Source organism: Carassius auratus, chromosome 29, assembly GCF_003368295.1.
Source record: "Carassius auratus strain Wakin chromosome 29, ASM336829v1, whole genome shotgun sequence".
NCBI classification, from domain to species: Eukaryota; Metazoa; Chordata; class Actinopteri; order Cypriniformes; family Cyprinidae; genus Carassius; species Carassius auratus.
The window spans coordinates 19934620-19956169 of NC_039271.1; the positions used below are offsets into that span (position 1 = coordinate 19934620).

The 21550-nt window shown below is 43.4% G+C and overlaps 1 protein-coding gene across 10 annotated transcripts in view; it reads right to left on the reverse strand.

The window, feature by feature from the left end:
• Positions 1-306: 306 nt before the first annotated feature.
• The window catches only part of LOC113048323 (NACHT, LRR and PYD domains-containing protein 12-like), a 116476-nt gene continuing 95232 nt past the window's right edge, over positions 307-21550 (reverse strand). For all 10 annotated transcript variants that reach the window (XM_026210089.1, XM_026210082.1, XM_026210083.1 and 7 more), the window contains 2 exons: positions 1068-1114; positions 307-981 (listed from right to left, as the gene is read on the reverse strand). In XM_026210089.1, the coding sequence (XP_026065874.1) occupies positions 449-981; positions 1068-1114 (580 nt within the window). In that variant the 3' untranslated portion in view covers positions 307-448. The remainder of the gene's footprint in view (positions 982-1067; positions 1115-21550) is intronic.

The window sequence follows — 21550 nt, forward strand, 5'->3', positions numbered from 1 at the left end:
CTCTTATTGTGCACTAACTGAGTTGTACATTTGGCTAAGCCTCTTCGAATTCAGGGTGGTTAATGTTTTCCTATATTTCACTGCTAGTCCTACATTTTGCTGCTTGCTTTATGCCAAATAACTTGTATAAAATCTTGAATCTTGCATTTTGGACTACCTGTAACTTGTTTATTGAGGATCTTGTTTGTGAAAGGTACTTTTAAATGAAAGGTTATTTTCACAGTAATAATACAAATGATGTGGACTCTACAGTAAAAACTCATCTGCATCAACACAAATGAGAAAATCACAGATATGACTCATGACATTTATTCTGAGTTTTATTTCTGTCACAGAAGTTCAGTTGCAGTATTAATGTCATGAAGAGACTCTATAACCTCTCATTGATACTGATCTATCATGCATTTCAAAGCATTATGGGTAGAATCTCTCGTCAGTCTCTTCTGATTCATGAACACAGTTTCACTGATGATGCAGTATAAGTAATCCTAAACCCAGGATAGAGCGGCTGAGTGAATGTGGTCAGGACTGTGTGGATGAGGCTCATTGTGTCAGAGATGCTGTAGAAGGACAGAATTCCTGCTCCGTGATCCACATACACTCCTATTCTACTGCTGATGATGGGCTTCACAGAGAGATCATTCTGTATGTTATTGTGTCTGAATGAGTATTTGGAGCGGGAACAGATCAAACTCCAGGAATGATCATTGTATCCAAACCAACATGCATCACCATCTCCCTTCCTGCTGATACTCTTATATGATACTGATATAGACACACTTCTGTCTCCACTCCACTCAATCTCCCAGTAACAGCGTCCACACACACTCTCTCTACACAACACCTGATACAAACAATCAAATCTGTCTGGATGATCGGGATATGGCTGATCCTCATCCACACGTGTCACATTTCTGTTCTCCTCAGACAGAATGAGTTGAGTGTGTGTGGTGTTTGGATCCAGTGTGAAAATACAGGCATCTGAACACAAAGACAGAGACATTAATAACAACAACAATCACTACAGCTCGGTGTGTGTGTGTATGTTTGAGTGTGTATAGACGTACATTTCTTTAGTCCTGCTATAATCCTGGATTCTCCACCATGATCCACACTAGAAAACAAAGTCACATTCAGTCAGTAAACATTCACAGAGTGTTTGATCAAATCATATTCTGATGATTGTGAAGAGATTAAGATAAAGCAACAAGTTAACCCATGTTGTAAACACACTAGCAATATTATAATGCAAGCAAATTGCTAAAGATGCTAGAACAGCACTAGCAACAGGGTTGACAGCTCATAGTCTTTCAGACTCAATCTCTCACTGATAACTAAATTTCACAGCAAATAACAAGAGAACAGAAAATAAATCTCTGAATCTGCTCAGCATTTTCTCACTTCTTTGATTTCTCAGAGACTGGACTGCTCTAAAGCACAGAGATTCTGCACCAGTAACATTTCATCCTGCACTTCACAAGAGCTTGAAGAAACTCCAGCAGTGAGGTGCGTTTTTTAGGCCCCGTTTATACAGAGAAATTTTGAGCTGTATACGCATACATTTTTTTTATCTTATAAACATTTTGTCCATCCTTGACATGAGGGAACAGGTAAATAGCAGTTCAATCAGGTAACTGGTGATGTGCTCATCATTCTGCTGATTGAGATTGGAGAGGTGTGGATATTGTTGGGCTGATGGGATCCGTGACACATATTCATGCATCATAAAATTTACTTAAGAAACTTAAACTCTTGATAAATAGTTTACAGGAAAAACACTGACAGAAAGATTATACTGTGTTTAGATTTTCTTAACCTGTTAACTGTCGGTTCCACTTTTTGAGCAAAGACATGAAAATTAAATTTCCAACTTAAACTGTTATAAATTTTGAATTTTTTGGTCCACAGATTTCAGTTATAAAGATTATATAACAAAAAATTATAGAAGTTTAATTTTATGAAAATATGATACATACGAATTGGAATATTTATATTTTATATAAAATATATATTTTACAAAACATGTTTTACTTTAAAGCTGCTGGAAAATCAAAGCCAAAATTCTGAACAAGTAATGTTCAAAATTTGCGGTTAATATCGAAAAAATTGTGATTTTGTTTGGGCGTAGTACTAAGTTCCCTATCAAAAGCTACTCTCGATGCTGTGCTCAATAGTGCTAATGAGAACATTCTTTGTTCGACTGAAGCATGAAGCATGTGTGTCAAACACGCCAAGAATTGGCTTAAATAACCTCGGCAGGTGACGTCACTGATAACGTGCACCTGCAGGTTATAAATAGACGTGAAACGGAAACATCCTCAGGTTTCTTTGTCTTCAGAGACCGCATTGTGTGTGTGTGTCACGCTGATGAAAGTATTAGTTTAAAAGGAAGTATGTTGAGAATTAAAAAAGGAAACAGAAAGTTCTAACTTTTGTTGCTGACTCTATAAGAGATGCATGCCTCGCTCTCCATGGCCGATCTCTGAAGAGAAATCGCATGTTTATTGTTTGAAAAAAAAGAGGCTGCCTTTGCGTTCTAGAGTGGCAGTTGTAAGCACCGCGGTTCACTTCATATCCGCGCTAGGCTCTTTGCTCTCACGAGGAACAAGCTGCTTCCCGCTCATTAAGATCGCGCTCCGATCTAGAAGATAGGACGGTTCTTGTACCCACCTACGAAATGTTCCCAGGCACTTCTTCAGATTGGAAAGGGGCTGCTGTAGCTCTAGCTCCTGTTGAAATGGACATTGAGAGTGCTCTCTCCTAGCGCTCCTCTCGTAATTATAAGCACATGAGGAGTTACTAGGTACTCGTGCAGTGACCAGATTAAAGCCTTAAAGTTAGATTTTGTACATTATGACTTCATTGGTGAGAGAGATGCTAGCTGCTATCTCTCCCCTATTGGAGCAACATAATTTAAATAAAAATATTTTAAAAAAATTATGATGAAATGATGATGATGATGATGAATAACATAAATATATATATATATATACACTGTAGCAACATCTATGGATGGAACGTATTTCATGCTGTGGGTCAGACTAGTGCTGCCCTGCACACCATGGGTTCTGCAGGCATATCAGGCTGATCTAAAAAGTCTGAGTACCATGAGGAGACTTTTAATATGTTTCTCACTCACTATGCTCAAGTGTCAGGGCTGTCAAAAATAAATAAATAAATAAACAGTCCCGACCAGATCCAGCTCCTTCAAATATATAGTGTGGCAAGTTGTGCGCCCCCTCATAAGACTGGGGAGCAGCTTGTAACACATGGCAGCTGCAGATAGAGCTGGACTAAAGTACGTTCTAATGGACGTGTATTTTCATTTTGAAATATTGCCACAACTCAGGAGGTCCCTTAGGTTCGTTTTCGGGGGCGAAGCTTACCAGTATCAGGTTCTTCCATTCAGCCTAACTTGGTTATCCCACACTTAAACGAAATTCATGGATGCAGCTCTGGCTCCTCTACGACTCCAGGGCATCCACATTTTAAATGAATATAAACGACTGGCTGAATCTGACCCAGTTTCAAGAGCTTGCGCTTCGACATCAGCATGTCGTCCTAGCTCATCTCGAATCTCTGGGGTTGAGTGTCAACGCCAAGAAAAGCGTTCTCTCTCCGGCTCAGAGGACAACGTATTTGGGTGTGGTATGGGATTCGATCACAATGCAGGCACAGCTGTCTCCTGCATGCGTCAAATCCATTCTTAACACCATAAAGAACATCAAGTTAGGTCAGAAAGTCACTGTTCAGGTCTCATGGCAGCTGCATCCACGGTGATACCTTTGGGCCTCCTGCATGAGATCGTTTCAGTTGTGGTTCAGAGCCAGGGGATTTCATCCAAGGGCCAATCCCCAGTGGCAAACAAGGGTTCACGCCAGGGGCTTTGTACACTATCTATGTGGTTCAGACCACGGTTTCTGACTTTGGGTCCCACTCTAGGTCTTTATTGTCATCACAAAATGCTAAAGACAGACGCTTCCCTCATGGGCTGGGGAGCGGCCTTAGCTGGCTGTCCAGCCCAAGGGATCGGGAGAGGTCCACTTCTCGAATTGGCACATCAATTGCAGTTGATGAGGCTACCATGTCCTAGTGCGGGTGGACAACAAATCTGTAGTCTCTTACGTAAATTGCCAGGGTGGACTGCAGTCATGCCACTCGAAAGAGTTAGCGCACCAGGTTCTGCTTTGGGCACAGGACTAGTTCCTGTCCCTCAGGGCGATTTACATTCCTGGGCATTTGAATGTGGGAGCAGACTTGTTGTCCAGACAAGCTGTAAAACACGGGAAATGGAAACTCCACCCCTAAGTAGTCAAATCTGGGAAAGATTTCAAGTAGCAGAAGTGGACCTCTGTGCTTCACAGGAAATCAAGTTGGAAATGGCACAATGTCCCCTCTACATCCCTCTGACTCATCCAGCTCCCCTGGGTCTGGACGCTATGGCCCATGTGAGGCCCAGACTGCGTCTTTATGCCTTTCCTCCGATTGCTCTGCTCCCGGGAGTCCTGGCCAAGGTCCGTCGACAGGGGTCTCGCCTCTTACTGATAGCATCCCGTTGGCCGACCTGAGTTTGGTTCTCAGATCGAATATCCTTCCTCGAAGGCTCGCCATGGGCGATTCCAGTCAGGAGAGATCTTCTCTCAGGCACAGGGGACAGTACTTCATTCCCGGCCTGAGCTGTGGAACCTTCACGTATGGCCCCTGAGGGGGACCAACTAGAGATGCTGGCCTTCCAGCCACAGTAATAGAGACTATTCTAAGTGCTAGGACTCCCTCCACTAGAATAACTTATGCCCTCATATGGAGTGTTTTTGAGGGCTGGTGCATGACACTATGCAGACCCAGCTCACTGCCAAAATGTTTCAGTACAGGAGTTCCTGCAAGAGAAATTGTCCTCAGGCACATGCCCTAGTACTCTCAGAACTTACATGGCCGCTAGTCTGGCTTGCCATGTTTTGATTGACTGGGTTTCTGTGGGGAAGCACCCTCTGGTCGCCCACTTCATTCATGGGGCTCAGAGGTTGAGGCACCCACTAGAGCTACGGCCCCTTCAGGGGATTTAGCCGTAGTGCTCGAGGGGCTGGCTGGTAGGTTATTGGGTGGGGGTGGCTGCCTCCAGGCAAACAGTTTCATATTGGGTGAGGGATGCTCCAGCTCAAGTGTGTGATGCGGTAGGTTGGTCCTCTACGCACACATTTGTCAGGTTCTATATTTTGGATGTCCATCCTACTCATTTCCAAATATTTCTGTCCTCCGCCATTTACAACACCGGAGCAGAAAAGACTTCACTTACTGTGTCCAGTATGTGCTCTTCAGATTTACTTGCTCCGCATTAGCCAGTGGCATAAGTCAGAGCAGCTTTTCATGTGCCGTGGGGGCCGCAGTCAAGGGTGCAGCTGCCACCAGGCAAACAGTTTCACATTGGGTGAGGGTTGCTATTGCCCTAGCCTACGAGGCGCGTGGTCAAACTTCGCCTCTAGGAGTTAGTGCCCATTCAACCAGTTGGGTTGCATCTTCAATGGCTTGAGCAAGAGGTGCGCCCTTGCAGCAAGTGTGTGATGCGGTAGGTTGTTCCTTTCCGCTCTCATTTGTCAGATTCTATAGTTTGGATGTCAATGCTACTCCACATCCCAGGGTCATGTCTGAGACCTGTTCGATGTTTGTGCGCACACACTACACAACCTTGGGGTTCCAGACACTTACATTGCGGCGGCGTTGGTATTCTAGTTACCATTAGCGCTATTGAGCGCAGCATGGAGAGTAGCTTTTGATAGGGAATGTCTCGGGTTATTTGACTGTAACCCTGTTCCCTGAAGAAGCGGGAACGAGATGCTGCACCTCAATGCCGCACTGTCGACGTGTCCTGACGTCTCTTCAGACAAAGGGGTAACCTGAGGATGTTTCCATTTCATGTCTATTTATAACCTGCAGGTGCACTTTATCAGTGACGTTACCTGCAGAGGTTATTTTAGCCAATTCTTGCCGTGTTTGACACACATGCTTCACAACCGGTCGAACAAAGAATGTTCTCATTAGTGCTAATGCAAAAAGTTTGTATAGTTCAACGAAAAGGCAGCTAGCTAGAAATACAAATATAATTAAAAAGAACCCACAATAAAGTTCCTTACTTATTAAGCAAGATTCTTAGACTATTGTAACTTTATGCTACCTGTGCTCGTTATTTATGCATACACATCCCTAATAACAGACATGTATTTAGACTAATCTGCAACTGTGAAAAAAAAACAATTAATCAGGGAACTCACCAGGGGAAAGCATCAGGACATATAAGCCCAAAGACATTTTCTGCGCGTAAAACATGCATACAGGAGAAGAATCAAAAGACAACACATAGACCTACTTTTTATAATGCCACTAAGACCTCATTTACACTGCAGGTCTTGATGCCCAATTCTGATTTGTTGCCTACATCCGATTTTTGGTTGTCCATTACATGTTCTTTCATTTGTGACCCATCTCCAGTTCATCTGTTTAGACTTGCCATACTACCTGAAACATTGATGCCCCCACATGTGCTTACTCTTGAGAATACTGTGACCTATGCTGACAAAACAAGTCACAAAGAACAATATAAAAAAGGGATTCTCCATTAAAAGACCTTCAAAATGATTTATGATTTGTTGGCATCGGACAAAAAATTACCCACATCCATTTGAAGTCAGTAGAGTGAAGTCCTCAATTTTTACTTATTAACCCCTTTACGTGCAAACATCGCTGACGGCCCCAGTTTATTATTGTTTATTATTGTTTCACTTTCACAGCACATTAAACATCACTGTCTTACTTCATGTGGACAAACTGTGCATCAATGGAAAGTTTAAAGACTCAAGCTTCGATATTTGACCAATATTTTGATAAAACATTGTTACAGTGACAGATATTTAGTGATTTATGTCAGGAGTGCAAAATAATAAATCCGTATTATGCCACATTTTGAATAGAAATTCACAACTCACTCGTATTCAGTCACATCAAGAGCGGTTTATTTGTGTTCACAAAGACTCACTGAACAGCATCAATAAGGATTTTTAGACCAAAGATGCATATCTGCGGAGATATATGGATATATTTACTGATGTTTACTTCATATTTCTTCAGACAGAATCGTCATTTCTATTCATTTTCCACGGATTTACGCGATCAGATGATAAACACCCTCTCCCAGCGATCTGTGTGTGCGTGCAGTAGTCACAGCTCGTGCGGTGTGTGACTCAGACTCTGATTGGGTCTTTCAAACGTCAATCTTAGAGTTTCATGATGAAAAAGGCTACAAATAACATATTTTTACAACAGTAAACGACCAAATTCCACCCCTGATCGCTAAAGGAAGTTATTATAAACACTCGATCGGGGTTTAAAGTGAGTTTTGAGTAAAAGTGTACTAATAATTTCATAAATTGTCAGATGTAGCTTGATGCTAACGTTAGCACCAATGCTACTAATAGCAGGTGCTTTTCTTCTTCATAATGCATTTTTGTCTCAATAATTCACGTAAGGTCGTAAGAAAATGTTTTGTTGTATTTTTATATTAAGACTTTTAATAAATAAGGGCTAAATGCAAAGAGAGACTGAAGTGAGATCGCTGCTTTGTTGCTTTGTAAAGCCTGAAAAACCACAATCAAGGCTAATAAAGGTGGAATAAAAACAAAAGAATAATGATAAAAGAATAATGCGGATAATGTGTCATACTTGGCGGAGGTGTGAAAGAACCGTTTGGTGAGAACAATACAATCATGAAACGGGCAGTTTTCAACAGTGAAACACACATATAAAACACACATCAATGTTTACATGTGAGATCTTACAGAGATGACAAGGGCCATAAATCAATCTGATTAGCCTTCTCTAAAAACACACATGACATGGCCTTAGAAAATATTTCATAAAATTCACAGTTTTACAGATTCGATTATGACATTTTTTATGAAGTCTTGGAAGACTTGTGGCCTTAGCTACACTGTGTTTTCAAACTCATTTCCTACATCAACATTTTTTAAAATACATTTAAAACATATGTTTTTAATATTTTTATTTTTGTTTTTATGTTTGAGCTTATATATCTCTATTATCATAACAGTCTGAGTGATTCTGATTCCTGAACAGTAAACTTTAAAGTGTCAGCTTTGTGAACAAAGGTTGATTATGTATCTAGTCAGAAAGAATCATGAGCAGAAACCTTTTTATTTTGGGTATGTAATTTCGGTCTCCATGCCAAAAAAGGGGGGTTACTAGTAAGGGGTTAATAACTATATTAATAATCACAATACAGATATTTTTTATTTTATCTTTGCTATTATAAATAAGAAGTTTAATGAAGCTAACTGCACTAGCAATGAATCACTGATTTACATAATTTGTGCAGTTTGTTGATTAAAGACTTTAAATTGTGAGGACGTTTTATTTATATGTCCCTTCATTTTACTTCTATTGTTTTAGGTAAAATGTTATGTTTTATTAATTCACTTTTTATTTTTAATTAGATAATAGGAATAAATTAATACAAATGTATTCACATTTTAATTAAAATGGAAAAACTAAACTAAAATAATATTAATAAAATAACCTTGATATAATTAATAGTTTTGTTGATATTATTAATTATTATGTTATTGATATCATTAATACTAATATTAACCCTCTGGAGTCGATTAACGCGGAGATAATCATGAGTCATTTTCTCCTGATAACCCCGAAAATAACTTAAATTACACTTTCAGTTTTGATCGTATAGATAAGAGCAATACATCAATCGAATCTGTAAAGGGTCTACTTTTTTTGTATACAGATATAAGAACAACAAAATTTTGTGCACTTATAAAATAAAGATAACAAACAAGGTGTGCTGTCTGCAGCCTTTGTCTGCGCTGATCTTCATTTACAAACACGTCATTAAAATGAACTGTAACTCTGTGAATACTCAACGAAGAGACATGAGAGAGATATCTACAGAAAGCATTTTAAACTAAACAAGCTACTGAAAACAGATATTCTGTGATAAAGTAATCCATATAAAAACAACGTGATGTCAGTTTTTCACGTCTCCCTTCATTATCTTCTAATGAGACTTTTTTTATTTTACTGTTTGCTTCGCGATGAGAAGAATAAGACATAATTCACCCACCAAAAATTTGAAGTGGCTGAGGATTTGAGATTTGGATTTCCTCAGAAAAAAATAATGAATTGCTTTATTCAGCAGAGATCATAAAAATGAGTAAGTCTCTTTTTATTTATTTATTTACTTGTACTAGTTTTCACATAACCTGTAAACATTTTACTAGTTAGACTTTTTCCAAAAACTTTTTCCAAACTATAAATCCTGACTAAATGTATAATCAAGTGAAATATTGTAAAGTTGCAATAACAATATACTATAATATACAATTGAAAAGCTTGATTTAAATAATATAAATGAAACAAATAAATGTAACTGTAACAAAAGTAACAAACAATGTTGTTCTTTCAATTTATCCACCCTAAAAAACCTGAAAAAATATTTTCAGCTCTTTTCAACATTAATAATAATTATAATAATAATAAAAATAAATGTTTTTTTTGTAGAAAATACGTTTGTTAAAAGGATTTCTGAAGGATTGGTGACTGGAGTAATGATGTAAAAAAATAAGTTTGAAAGTAAGCTTTGATTGTTCCTAATAAACTGTTTAGCTGCACTCGCAAGTGGATGTTAAATTGTGTTGTGGTATAATTAAATGTATTCTAAAACTACAAACATAAAATTATATAGATTTATTTTTTCCTCACATTCTTTCTTGCAACTCCTCCCTCTCAGTGACACAGCTGACTGAAAGGCTCATTATGCAGGCCTTTGTCTTCTCAGGTGTAAATCACAATGATATTCATGTTAGTGTCAGGGATCTGGCAAGCCTGGTTCCAACCAATCCACAATGCTCACGTTCCCCTGAGTACTAACCAGCCACACCTGCCCCGCATTAAGGATCCAATTAAGGCACTATAAAACACTCACCATAACATCAGTTCTCTGTCAAGCCTCCAACAGGAACAGTCTCTTCGCACTTGCCTCCTGACATCTCACTGTTTCCCAGTCATAACGTATACTTACCCCTGTGTAACACTAACCTGTGTCCTTGTTCTGCTGCGCTCAGGACCAGGGATCACCGTATTGTCACCAGTGATTCGACTATCTCTGTAGTCTCCCGCGTATATCCCAAGCTGGTACTGTCTTCAGCCTCTGTGAAGGAAGAGAACATACGTGAGCGATCTGTGACTGTGGCTTTGACACTCCTGAATCAAACATGCTCACCTGCCTACTATTCCGATCCCCTGTGTTATCATACTGCTCGCACTTGAAGACATGAAGCACTCACTGAGCACTACAAGACGAAGTATTCACTCAGCACTTGCATAACTAAATGAAGACACTGAACTGAATTCACCTACCTCGGTCTCCTGTGTATATCCTGACAGAAGGCTTGACCAACACCGAAAGTGTGAATTCTGCGCAGCCGAAAGACAGCGCTTCCGCTAATCCCGCTTCCACGTTGGTGTATATGGCAAGTTCAGGCTAACGACTAGCACCCTTCTCCGGTCGGGAGGAAGATTGCAATAGGTTTTTACTACAATGTTCACTTGCACTTGAGCAGCATGCACACCAATACCCTACGCAATTGTCCGGACCAGCACTGAGATAGGCCGAAGCGCTATGGTTTCAGGAATCCACAATCACCTCATCCTTAAAGAATTTTATCGCTTATTTCAAGGAAGTGTTTGGGCGACTGATGGGGGATTCTTTGGTCAGTGATCAGCTCTTAAACCTGCAACAAGGTAAAAAGACCGTCTCAGAGTATTCCCTTGAATCTCGTACTTTGGTTGCAATGAGTGGATGGAATGAAAAGGCTCTTCTTACAGTGTATCGACGAGGTTTAAACCCTATACTCTGACTCCAACTCCCCATATATGATGACAATCTGGGGTTAGAAAAATTCATGCAACAAGCTTTCCGGGTTCACCTGAGGTCCCAGTCCTGCTATCGGGAACCATATGGATAACGCTCCTCGCCGAAATGTACCTGAGAAAACTCCTGAGCCACAGCCAGAAAAGATGCAAGTAGAATCCCAACGTTTATCCCAGGGGGAACAAAATCGTTGGCGAGAGCTTAAACTGTGTCTGTACTGCGGATGTGGTGAACATTTCATACGCACCTGTCCATCTCGCCCTCCACGGTTAGTGGTGAGTTCGGTTCTTCCCCAACCCTCAGTATCAATCCCACTAAACATCTGTGTGAATCTGAAGTTTAAAGGTTTCTATATGTAGGCTACCACCATTGTTGACTCCAGATCAGCTAGAAATTTCATTTCAGGGAAGTTAGTTAAGACCCATCGTCTCCAAAGGACTAGAACTCCGAAGCCATACTCCTTCTACGCAGTGACAGGAGAGATGATAAATAAAGGGTACGTGACATCTCAAATAGCACCAATCACCCTCTGTGTGTTGAGCATAATCACCAATAACAATTCACACCATTCATACTCACTAATAGCCGCGCTGAACTGATAATAGGCCACCCTTGGTTGATCTAGCACCAGCCTTTCATAGATTGGACCACGGGGAAAATACTAAAGTGGGGCTGTGACTGCCATATCAATCAATTAACACATTCCTCACCATCTGTCGATGACCATCCTGTCTTCATGTAAATAAATTCCACGTCAATTGAGAGTCCCTAGGAAAACTTGTCTGTCAATGTTCCATCTTGTTACGCCTCTTTTGCAGATGTCTTCAACCCCCTAGCAGCCTCCAAGTTTACGCCACATCGCCCTTGACATTGCGCGATCGATCTAGTCCCTGGAGAAACCATTCCAAAGGGGCAAATTTACTCCCTATCCATCCCTGAACAAAAGACCATGAAGGAATACGTAGAAGAAGCCTTAAAACAATTCCACAAAGTGTTGAAGATGGATGACCATAAAACCCAAGTGATCACTTCATGGCCAACTCCCAAGTCCATCAAGGAGCTTCAGAGTTTCCTGGGTTTCGCCAACTTTTATCGCTGCTTTATTCATCAGTATAGTATGATTACCGCACCTCTCACTTTTCACTCCTAAAGGGAAAACCAAAGACCCTTTAGTGGAACTACGAAGCTGAGCAGGCCTTCCAAGCCTTAAAGACTCCTTTTACAACAGTCCCACTGTTGCGTTCACTATGTCACGGGTGTTCGTAATGTAACGCAGGATAATAGGTGGGAGGTTTCACTTACCTGATTGAAGCATGGACCAGTCAAATCCCAAACAGGTGTGTTAAATCCAGTAATGAATGAGCGCGGGCTATAAGTGGGAGCAAGTATTCATTTTGGCATGTTGTCTCGTCAGGAGAGATGCGTCACCGGTTTATAACCTGCTGCTGATATTTGTGGACTAATCAACTGTAATTAAAAATGAACCAAGAATAAATAAAATCCACTACGAGTTGTAACAACGTGTCCTCTCCTGACGCCCCGTTCGGTGGGGATATTCTTAAAGAACCAAACAGTTATAAACCGCGGCCCACTGCACTGGATTGAATGCAGCAAAAAACAGCCACGGACTGCTTCATTAAGGAAGCTCAATCAACCCAGGATCAGCTGGCCTCTCACTTCTTTGACTGACCCCAAGTTTATCATTAATTAAACTGCCCGTTGATCAAGGATAAAGGAGCTCGTGTGCACATTGACGTCTCTCCAGTCAACACAAAGGGAGTAACAATGGCAGACTTGGAAAAGCTTAAAAGAGTGCGATCAAGAGCACAGGCTTCATTCACCAAAAGGGCTCATACTCTCACCAAACCGGGACTCTTGGAACCGACTGAAGTTCTCAGTGAATGGAAGATTTTCAGGACAGACTTTTTTAAAGTCATAGATGCGGGACATGAGTATGCTGAAGCCCTGAGAGAGTCAACGGATGAGGAGGTCATAGAATCTGCAAACCAAATTGATGGAAAGACAGCGGAGTGTGAGAACAGGTTCCTCGAGGTAAAGAATGCCACCCAGGAAACCTTTTGGACCAGCTATGCAGAGGAGGTGTTTTTTAAGCAGGTCAAAACAGCTGAGTCGGCCATCACTCAGGCAGAGGAAGAGGAAGTTAACCCTCGGAAGTCAGTCAAGGACCGCAGGCTAAGAAATAGAGGTTTTGAGAGAGAGGTCATTGAACTCAGAGAAATGCTAGTAGAGTGGAAGGAGTTGGTTCCTGGTTCGAGGGCATTAGATCTCAGGACACGCCACAAGACACTAAAGAAGAGGGTCCTGGCGTTGTCTGACAAACTGGAGGAGGACGAAGCAGACCAAGTGAAGGGTAGAGAAAGAAACCTGGAAGATGAAAGCAGCACGGTTGGTGATCCGATACGAGATGCTCCTTTCATCTCTCTCCCTGACATATCTGCCGATCGCCAGCTGAAGCCCAAAACGTATGCGGGGGCATTGAACATGAACACATGGCCCCTCTCACAGCAGAGCAGCCCGGAAAGGACCAAAGGAAACTTTAATCTCAATCCTCAAATCAGCCTTGAAAGAGCACGGCTACCGACTTTCTCTGGTGACATGCGGGACTATTACCGCTGGAAGACTGAGTGGGAGGACCTACAAGAATTGGGTAACCCACAAGGTGTGGAATGTATAAAAAAGTTCCACTTATTAAATAGTCTCCATGAAAAGGTCAAGAAGGATCTCGTCCTATCTAGCTGTGGATCCGCCGACGATATGTTCAGGCTGCTGGACAGCAAATACGGGAACAAAGCAAAAATAGTCCTAATGATCACCAGCGAAGTCCAGTCTCTTCCCCCTGTTAAAGGAAACAATCCAAGAAGAACCATTGAACTGATCCAGGCTGTTGAAAGAGCACTGTACAACCTCCAGATTCTTGGTGAAGAGGATGCCGTGAAGAACCGTGTTGTTGCTCAATCTCTTGAAAGCAAGCTTCCCAGTTCACTCAAGAAGGAGTGGATTATGCACAAAACTGACCCAGCAAACAGGTTCTCTCCAAAGTATCATTTTGATTGCCTCCTAGGATTCTTGAAAAGGCAAGAGGAGATTCTTGAGGAATTGGATCAGTTGGAGCCAAGCCCTGTGGACAAAGGCCCTGTGGAAAAGGGTGCTGCAGACTACCCAGATAAGAGAGGGAGGAAGGCTTTTACTAAATCCACAGCAGGTCAGAAGGACGATTATCCCAGCTGTACTGTCTGTGAAGATGACTCCCATGCTGGCAAGCTATTTGCGTGCAAGATCTTCAGGGAGCAAGATCTCTTAAGAAAAAGGGCCCATGTGAAGAAGCTAGGGTTGTGCTCCAAGTGTTTGAGGCCCCACCCCAAGGATGGTAAAGGATGCACACCCAGATACCTCTGCCCAAAAGTAGACTGTCGGAAAGGAGGGGTGTCGGACCACAATTACCTTCTGTGTCCTAAGCTACCGACTCCAAAGAAGGACTACAGCAGTGAGGAGCAGAGTACCATAAAAATTGGAGGAAAGAAACTTGGCCTAACCAACAAACAAGAGTAGTTTCTGTCAGAACTTACTCCAGAACAAAGAGAGAAATACAAGAATGCATTCTCAAACAAAATATCATCAACTGTATGTGCCAAGACTGGAGATGCACTGCAAGAACATCCAGTGGTGATGATGCTGATGGAAGTGACGACAAACTCGGGTTGCCTTATTGGCTCCCTAATCGACCTCGCATCTGATACCAATTATATCACCAATGAAACTGCCGATCAACTTGGACTGTGCGGTGAGAACATCAGGCTTATAGTCCATGGAATCGGGGGAATGAAGAAGACTGTCCTGACCAAAAGATATTCCCTGCGGCTGAAGGTGAAGACATCCAAGGGAAAAGTGGCAGAGCATAGAATTCTCTGCTATGGCCTGGAAAACATCGCCGAAGTGACTCAATCAGTCACTGCCGAGCAACTGCAGAAGTTTTTCCCAAATGTACCCAGAGACGAACTGGTCCGTCCCACAAAGATTGACCTTCTTATCAGTCATCGGGAAGGTCGTCTTGTTCCCCAGCCAATCAGGATTGTGGAAGACCTCGTTCTCTGGGACGGTCCCCTAGGAAAGACCGTTGGGGGAACCCATCCCGATCTCATTGAGACAGTTGACATGGCCGTGTACTGCTCCGAGACTCACCTTGCGAGAACCATGAGATCAGCCTCGATGGCGTATAAAGAGACCATCATACCTCGGGAAGAGGAAGGAAATGCGCTTGTCCGGAGCACAGCAACAGCCAACAAAGACGTCTTCGAGTGGTTCAGGTGGGACAGCATCGGAGCTGCGTGCAGTCCTCAATGTGGTGGCTGCAAGTGTGGTAGGTGCCCCCCTGGAGGAAAAGAAATGACCCTTAAGGAAGAGCGGGACCTGGAAAAGATAAAAGAATGCCTAACATACGTGCTGGCGGACAAACACAGCAACTCTCCCCACTGGGACGCAGCTTATCCCTGGAAGACAGACCTCACAGCACTGCCAAACAATCGGCAGGCAGTGGAGGCGACCTTCAGAAACACTGAGAAACGTCTGGAGAAAGATCCTGTGTGGAAGGCTGCATACAAAGAACAAATACATGAAATGGTTTCAAGAGGGGCTGCTGCAAAACTCACAAGGGAGGAAATTAACAACTGGGAAGGACCTAAATGGTACATCAGCCATCTGGTTGCACCGAACCCTCACTCCTCCTCAACCCCTGTGAGAATTGTGTGGAATAGTAGCCAAGAGTTCCGAGGCATAAGTCTAAATGATCTCCTTCACAAGGGTCCTGATGTACTCAATCCCATCAGAGGTGTCCTTCTGAGGTTCAGGAGTGGACTCCATGCCGCACTGGGTGATGTAAAAAAGATGTATAACTCAGTGTGGCTGAAAGATGATGAAGTTCACCTCCACCGCTTTCTCTGGAGAGACTACCCTGAGGACAACATTGAGGAGTTTGCAGTCGTCAGAGTAAATATTGGCGATAAACCAGCAGGATGTATTGCCCAAGTTGCAATGAAAGAGACAGCCAACCTTCCTCAGTTTGCTGATATGATTGAAGAACGGCGAGCTCTGACTGAGGACAGCTATGTGGATGACATCCTGACCTCACATGATGACCTCAAGACTCTGGAGAGGATCACCAAAGGGGTGGAGGAGATTTTGAGAGCGGGAGGCTTCTTCCTGAAACCATGGGTTCTGTCACGCCAAAGTGGGAGGAGTGGAGCCCCTTCTGAAACAACTGTACCCACGACCCTCGTACTGCCCAACCAAATGCATGATGGGGAGAACAAAGCGCTTGGGGTCGGTTATGAACCTGAGACAGACAAGCTCCGGTTGCTAACTTCTATCAAGTTCTCTAAGAAAAGAGGGAAAATGAGGACAGGATTTAATCTGAGCATGGAGGATGTCAGGGAAGGAACACCAAATCCCCTTACCCGACGCATACTTCTTAGCCAGATTGCCGCATTATACGACCCGGTTGGTCTTGCCTCACCAGCCAAACAGAGGGGAGTGATGTTGGTACGAGAATCATTCCAGGAAGCTGGCAAGGACAACCTATTTAAAGAAACATGGGATGCCCCTCTCTCACTGAAACTTAGAGAAGCCGCAATAACGCTCTTTGAAGAATTTGTGAGACTTGGCCAGGTAAGGTTTGAGAGAAGCCTCACGCCTCCTGGAGCCATAGGCCCACCGACAGGGATCACGTTCTCAGATGGAAGCGAATCCTCCTATGGAGCCGTACTCTACCTGCGGTGGGAGAACCAAGACAAGGTTGTAATGAAGTTGGTGGAATCCAAGGTTAAACTCACCCCTCTCGACCAAAAAGGAGATGTGATCAAAGCAGAACTCTGTGGCGCGGTCTTCGCTACCCGCCTAAAAAAGTATTTTGAGAAGCACTGCCACATTAAAGTTAAGCAATGGATTCACTTTGTGGACAGCCAAACAATCCTGGCAGCCATCCAAAAGGACAGCTGCGGCTTCCAGACCTTTTTTGCAAATCGAATCGGTGAGATTCAGAAAGCCGGACATGTGGAAGATTGGAGGTGGATTGAAGGCAGACGAAACATTGCTGACATTCTAACCAGAGGTGCAACTCCGGAGGAACTTGATGAAGGGTCAGAATGGCAGCAAGGCCCTGAGTTCCTGAAATGGCCTAAGACCGACTGGCCTATGAAGATGGCCAGTGAGATTACACCCTCTGCTGCTGAAGATGTGGGAAAACTTCAGCGGAAAGCCTTCTCAGCTGTGATTACCAGGGCCCAGTCAAAAGAAAGAACTGACCTTAACGGGCCTGACATCAAGGCAGACCTCAGACATGGAGTCAACGGTAGATCAACATCACCAGCTGTCCCGGGTGCAACATCAGTGGCAGACAGACAGAGAAGGCCCTGGGCGATTGGTTTGGTACGCCTTGTGAAACCTCAACGCTTCAGTTCTCTGTCTAAGCTGTGTGGTTCCATAGCCTGGACTCGAAGGGCTGCAGAAACCTGGCTGAGAAAATGCCAGGCACCTGACTCATCAAAGTGGGAGGCAAACTGCTCTATCTTGTCAACTGAGGAGAGAGCGCAAGCTTTCCAAGACCTGGTCCTCGCAGCCCAAGATGGCAGTCAGTTCCTGGACTCAACACTGAACCGCTTAAAGGTCCACAAAGACGAGAGCACAGGAATCCTTCTCTGTGGAGGACGAATCCAGTCCTGGAAAGAAGATGGAACAGCTGTTCCTTTAATTCCATTTCGTTCATGGCTCGCAACACTACTGTCAAGAGAAGCTCATGACGAGAACCATGAAGGTGTTGCTGCCACGCTTCTGCGCACCAGGAGGAAGGCATGGATTGTGCAAGGTCGGAGGATAGTAAAGAAAGTTGCAAACAACTGTATTACATGTCGCAAACTGAAAGGGAAGATGTGCCAGCAGATGATGAGTGATCTGCCGCCAGAACGCTCACAGCGTGCTAACCCATTTGAGTATACCACACTAGACCTCTTTGGCCCCTTTGAAATCAAGGATGCTGTCAAGAAAAGAACAGGAAAAAATGTTTGGGGCATAGTATTCTGTTGCATGGCATCAAGGGCAGTCCATGTGGACCTCGTTGAGGACCAATTATCTGAAAGCTTTCTCCAAACTTACTCCCGCTTTGTAGCATTGAGAGGCAATCCCAGAAAATTGTGGTCAGATAGAGGAACCAATTTCATTGGAGCTAAACCTGCCCTACAAGATTTGCATAGGTACTTAGCTACCTTACGGGAAGCATCCATAGAGGACAAAGCCGCCAAGAATGGGACAGTGTGGGCATGGAACTTTCATCCGGCTGACGCACCTCATCGCAACGGGTCTGCGGAAGCTGCAGTTAAGCTCATAAATAGGGCTCTCACTAGCCTCGGAGGGACAACAAGCTCGCTCACCTGGGGTGAGCTCCAAACCCTCTTCTACCAGGCAGCTAACCTCACAAATGAAAGGCCGATTGACGCTAGGGCACAAGAACAAGAAGACTCTATAGAGTATTTGACCCCCAATACTCTGCTTCTCGGGAGGACCAGGCAAGGGGGAGATACAGGAGGAATTGACTTGTGCACCCATCCCTGGCGCCGTTTCAGATCCATCCAGATTGGTGTGGATATGTTCTGGAAGAAGTGGAGTGAACTGGCCGGACCTAACTTATTCATTCGCCCAAAGTGGCACCAGACCCAAAGAAATGTAGCGATAGGTGACATTGTTTGGATTGCTGATCAAAACGCACTGCAAGGGCAATTTCGCCTCGGACGGATCCAGGCTGTGTACCCTGACAAGAAAGGACTTGTGAGAGACGCAGACGTTAAGACGTGTGCAGGCCCCCCTGCCTCCCTTATAGTTGGGCAACTGAAGAGGAATACTCAGCAGTTGACGTCAGTCATTCTACGGCGAGACGTGAGGAGACTGGTAGTCCTCATCCCTGTGGAAGACCAGTGACTCCTAGACCTCGTCTCTTTGCCCACCAGTTCTCCAGGCACTGCCTAAACACCCAAACCCCAATTCTGAAGGCATTACCTCAGGATACCTCTTTCTCTCTCTCTCTTTCTCTCTTTTTTTTTTTTTTTTTTTTCACTGGTTGGTATGCTTCTATGCTGCCTTCACCACCACTTGCACCACCAAGAGTACATACCCCATATGACCAAACCTGGCAGAACACCACACATCTGTCAGGGGAGGTGTCTGAACAATGACAATGGTGTCCTATTCTTCATGAAGAAAAAAAAAAAATGTATATATTATGTGGTGTAATGTTTTGCCTGTGACCGCCTTAAATCACATGATCAGTCGGTCAAGTGGGAGGTGTTGCGTTCAATATGTCACGGGTGTTCATAATGTAACGCAGGATAATAGGTGGGAGGTTTCACTTACCTGATTGAAGCATGGACCAGTCAAATCCCAAACAGGTGTGTTAAATCCAGTAATGAATGAGCGCGGGCTATAAGTGGGAGCGAGTATTCATTTTGGCATGTTGTCTCGTCAGGAGAGATGCGCCACCGGTTTATAACCTGCTGCTGATATTTGTGGACTAATCAACTGTAATTAAAAATGAACCAAGAATAAATAAAATCCACTACGAGTTGTAACAACGTGTCCTCTCCTGACGCCCCGTTCGGTGGGGATATTCTTAAAGAACCGAACACCCACTACTTCAACACCCAGACCCAGAGAAGAAGTTCATCGTGGAAGTGGATGCCTCAACAACCACCGCCTCAAGCCATCCTGTCCAAATATTCAAAGAATGCGGCCAAAACTATGCTATGTGCTTATTTCTCCAAGAAATTGTCTCCAGCAGAGAGAAACTATGACATTGACAACAGAGAACTCCTTGCAGTAAAACTGGCACTTGAAGAGTGGAGGCACTGGTTGGAGGGGGCCAGGCAACCATTTCTCATGCTAACTGATCACAAAAACCTTAAATATCTGAAAGAGGCCAAGAGACTCAAGCCTCATCGGGCCAGGTGGGCCCTATTCTTTCCCAATTCCACTTCAAGATAGCTTATCGTCCCGGATCCAAGAATACCTGAGCTGATACTCTGTCCCGCCTCCACGCCTTTGAGGAAATCCCTGACGAACCAGAACCCATCTTGCCCACCAGGTTATTTGTTAATCCAGTGGGATGAAATGCTCCGCGAACAAGCATAACAACAACCCATCCCACCTGCATGCCCACCTGGGAAAGTGTACGTATCCAAAGACCATCGTAGAACCCTTATCTTCCATGCACACTCCTCCATAGGAACAGGTCATCCAAGGGTAAATAAACCCATTGTGTCGGATCGAGGACCCCAATTCATCTCAAGGGTGTGGCGGGCATTCTTCTCACTCCTTAATGTCACTATAAGTCTCACTTCCGGCTATCACCCCCAGACCAATGGACAGACAGAACGCAAGATTCAAGATGTCAGTCGCTTCCTTCGATCCTTTTTCCATCAAAACCAAACCTATGGAACCGGTACATAAGCTGGGAAGAATATGCACAAAATTCACTCCAACAGTCATCCACCGACCTTACCCGTTTCCAATGTGTCATAGGCTATCAACCTCCTCTGTTCCCCTGGTCCGGTGAGCCATCTGAAGTCCTTGCAGTTAACACCTGGTTTCAGGAACTTGCCTCCTGACACCTCACTGTTTACCAGACGTAACTTATACTTACCCTTGTGTAACACTAACCTGTGCCCTTGTATTTCTGCCCTCAGGACCACGGATCACCATATTGTTACCAGTTTTTTGACTAACCTCCGCCCACAAGAATACACAAAAAAGGGGACGAGGTCTTGTTGCTGTTTTTTTTCATTTTGGAGTCAAATCACCTTTGTTTAAGCTTCCCAGGGATGCTGTACTTGGAGATTAACGGTTACAATTTATGTTTTACTCGGTTCCCGAAAACTATAATCCACATGTAAAACTATGTGCAGCACATTTTGCTGAGGACAGCTTCCTCGATCTCAATCAGTTTAATGCCGAACTCGCACAAATATTATTCTTGAAAGATGGAGCAGTTCCCTCTTTGTCTGGTGAAGGCGTTGTTTATGGACCACAACTGGTAAATGAATTGTATTATTTAAGTTGGTGCGTTTAACAGTTTCTGTAACTTATTACACAAAGGGCAACACTGTTTAGCTTTGTTAACTAGATGTTAGGGCTGTGCAAAAAAATCAAACATGATTTTCATGCGCATCTCGTCAGTAAAAACGCTCCTGTGATCATAAGTACATCTCTAGCATGTGCGTTCTAGCACAATCGTGTTTCCAGGAGGGCAGCGTGCTTTAAGCTGGTGTCGAATCACAAAAAAGGAACTGCTGGCGCAATCAGAACTCTTAACATATTTCTGAAGGATGGACTTTATAGAACAAGGAAGTCATCAGCCCGTTTTTATGACAGTGAAACAAAACAGTGAAAAACACTGAATTGCGAATTGTTTGAAAAATACTTTTTTTTTTTTACACGCGAAACATGAACACAAAGCTTCAAAAAAGCATGAAAACCGGGACCTTTAACATTTTTAGATTTTCACTAACCACGCATAACATTTTTTTTCAAAAACACAATCAT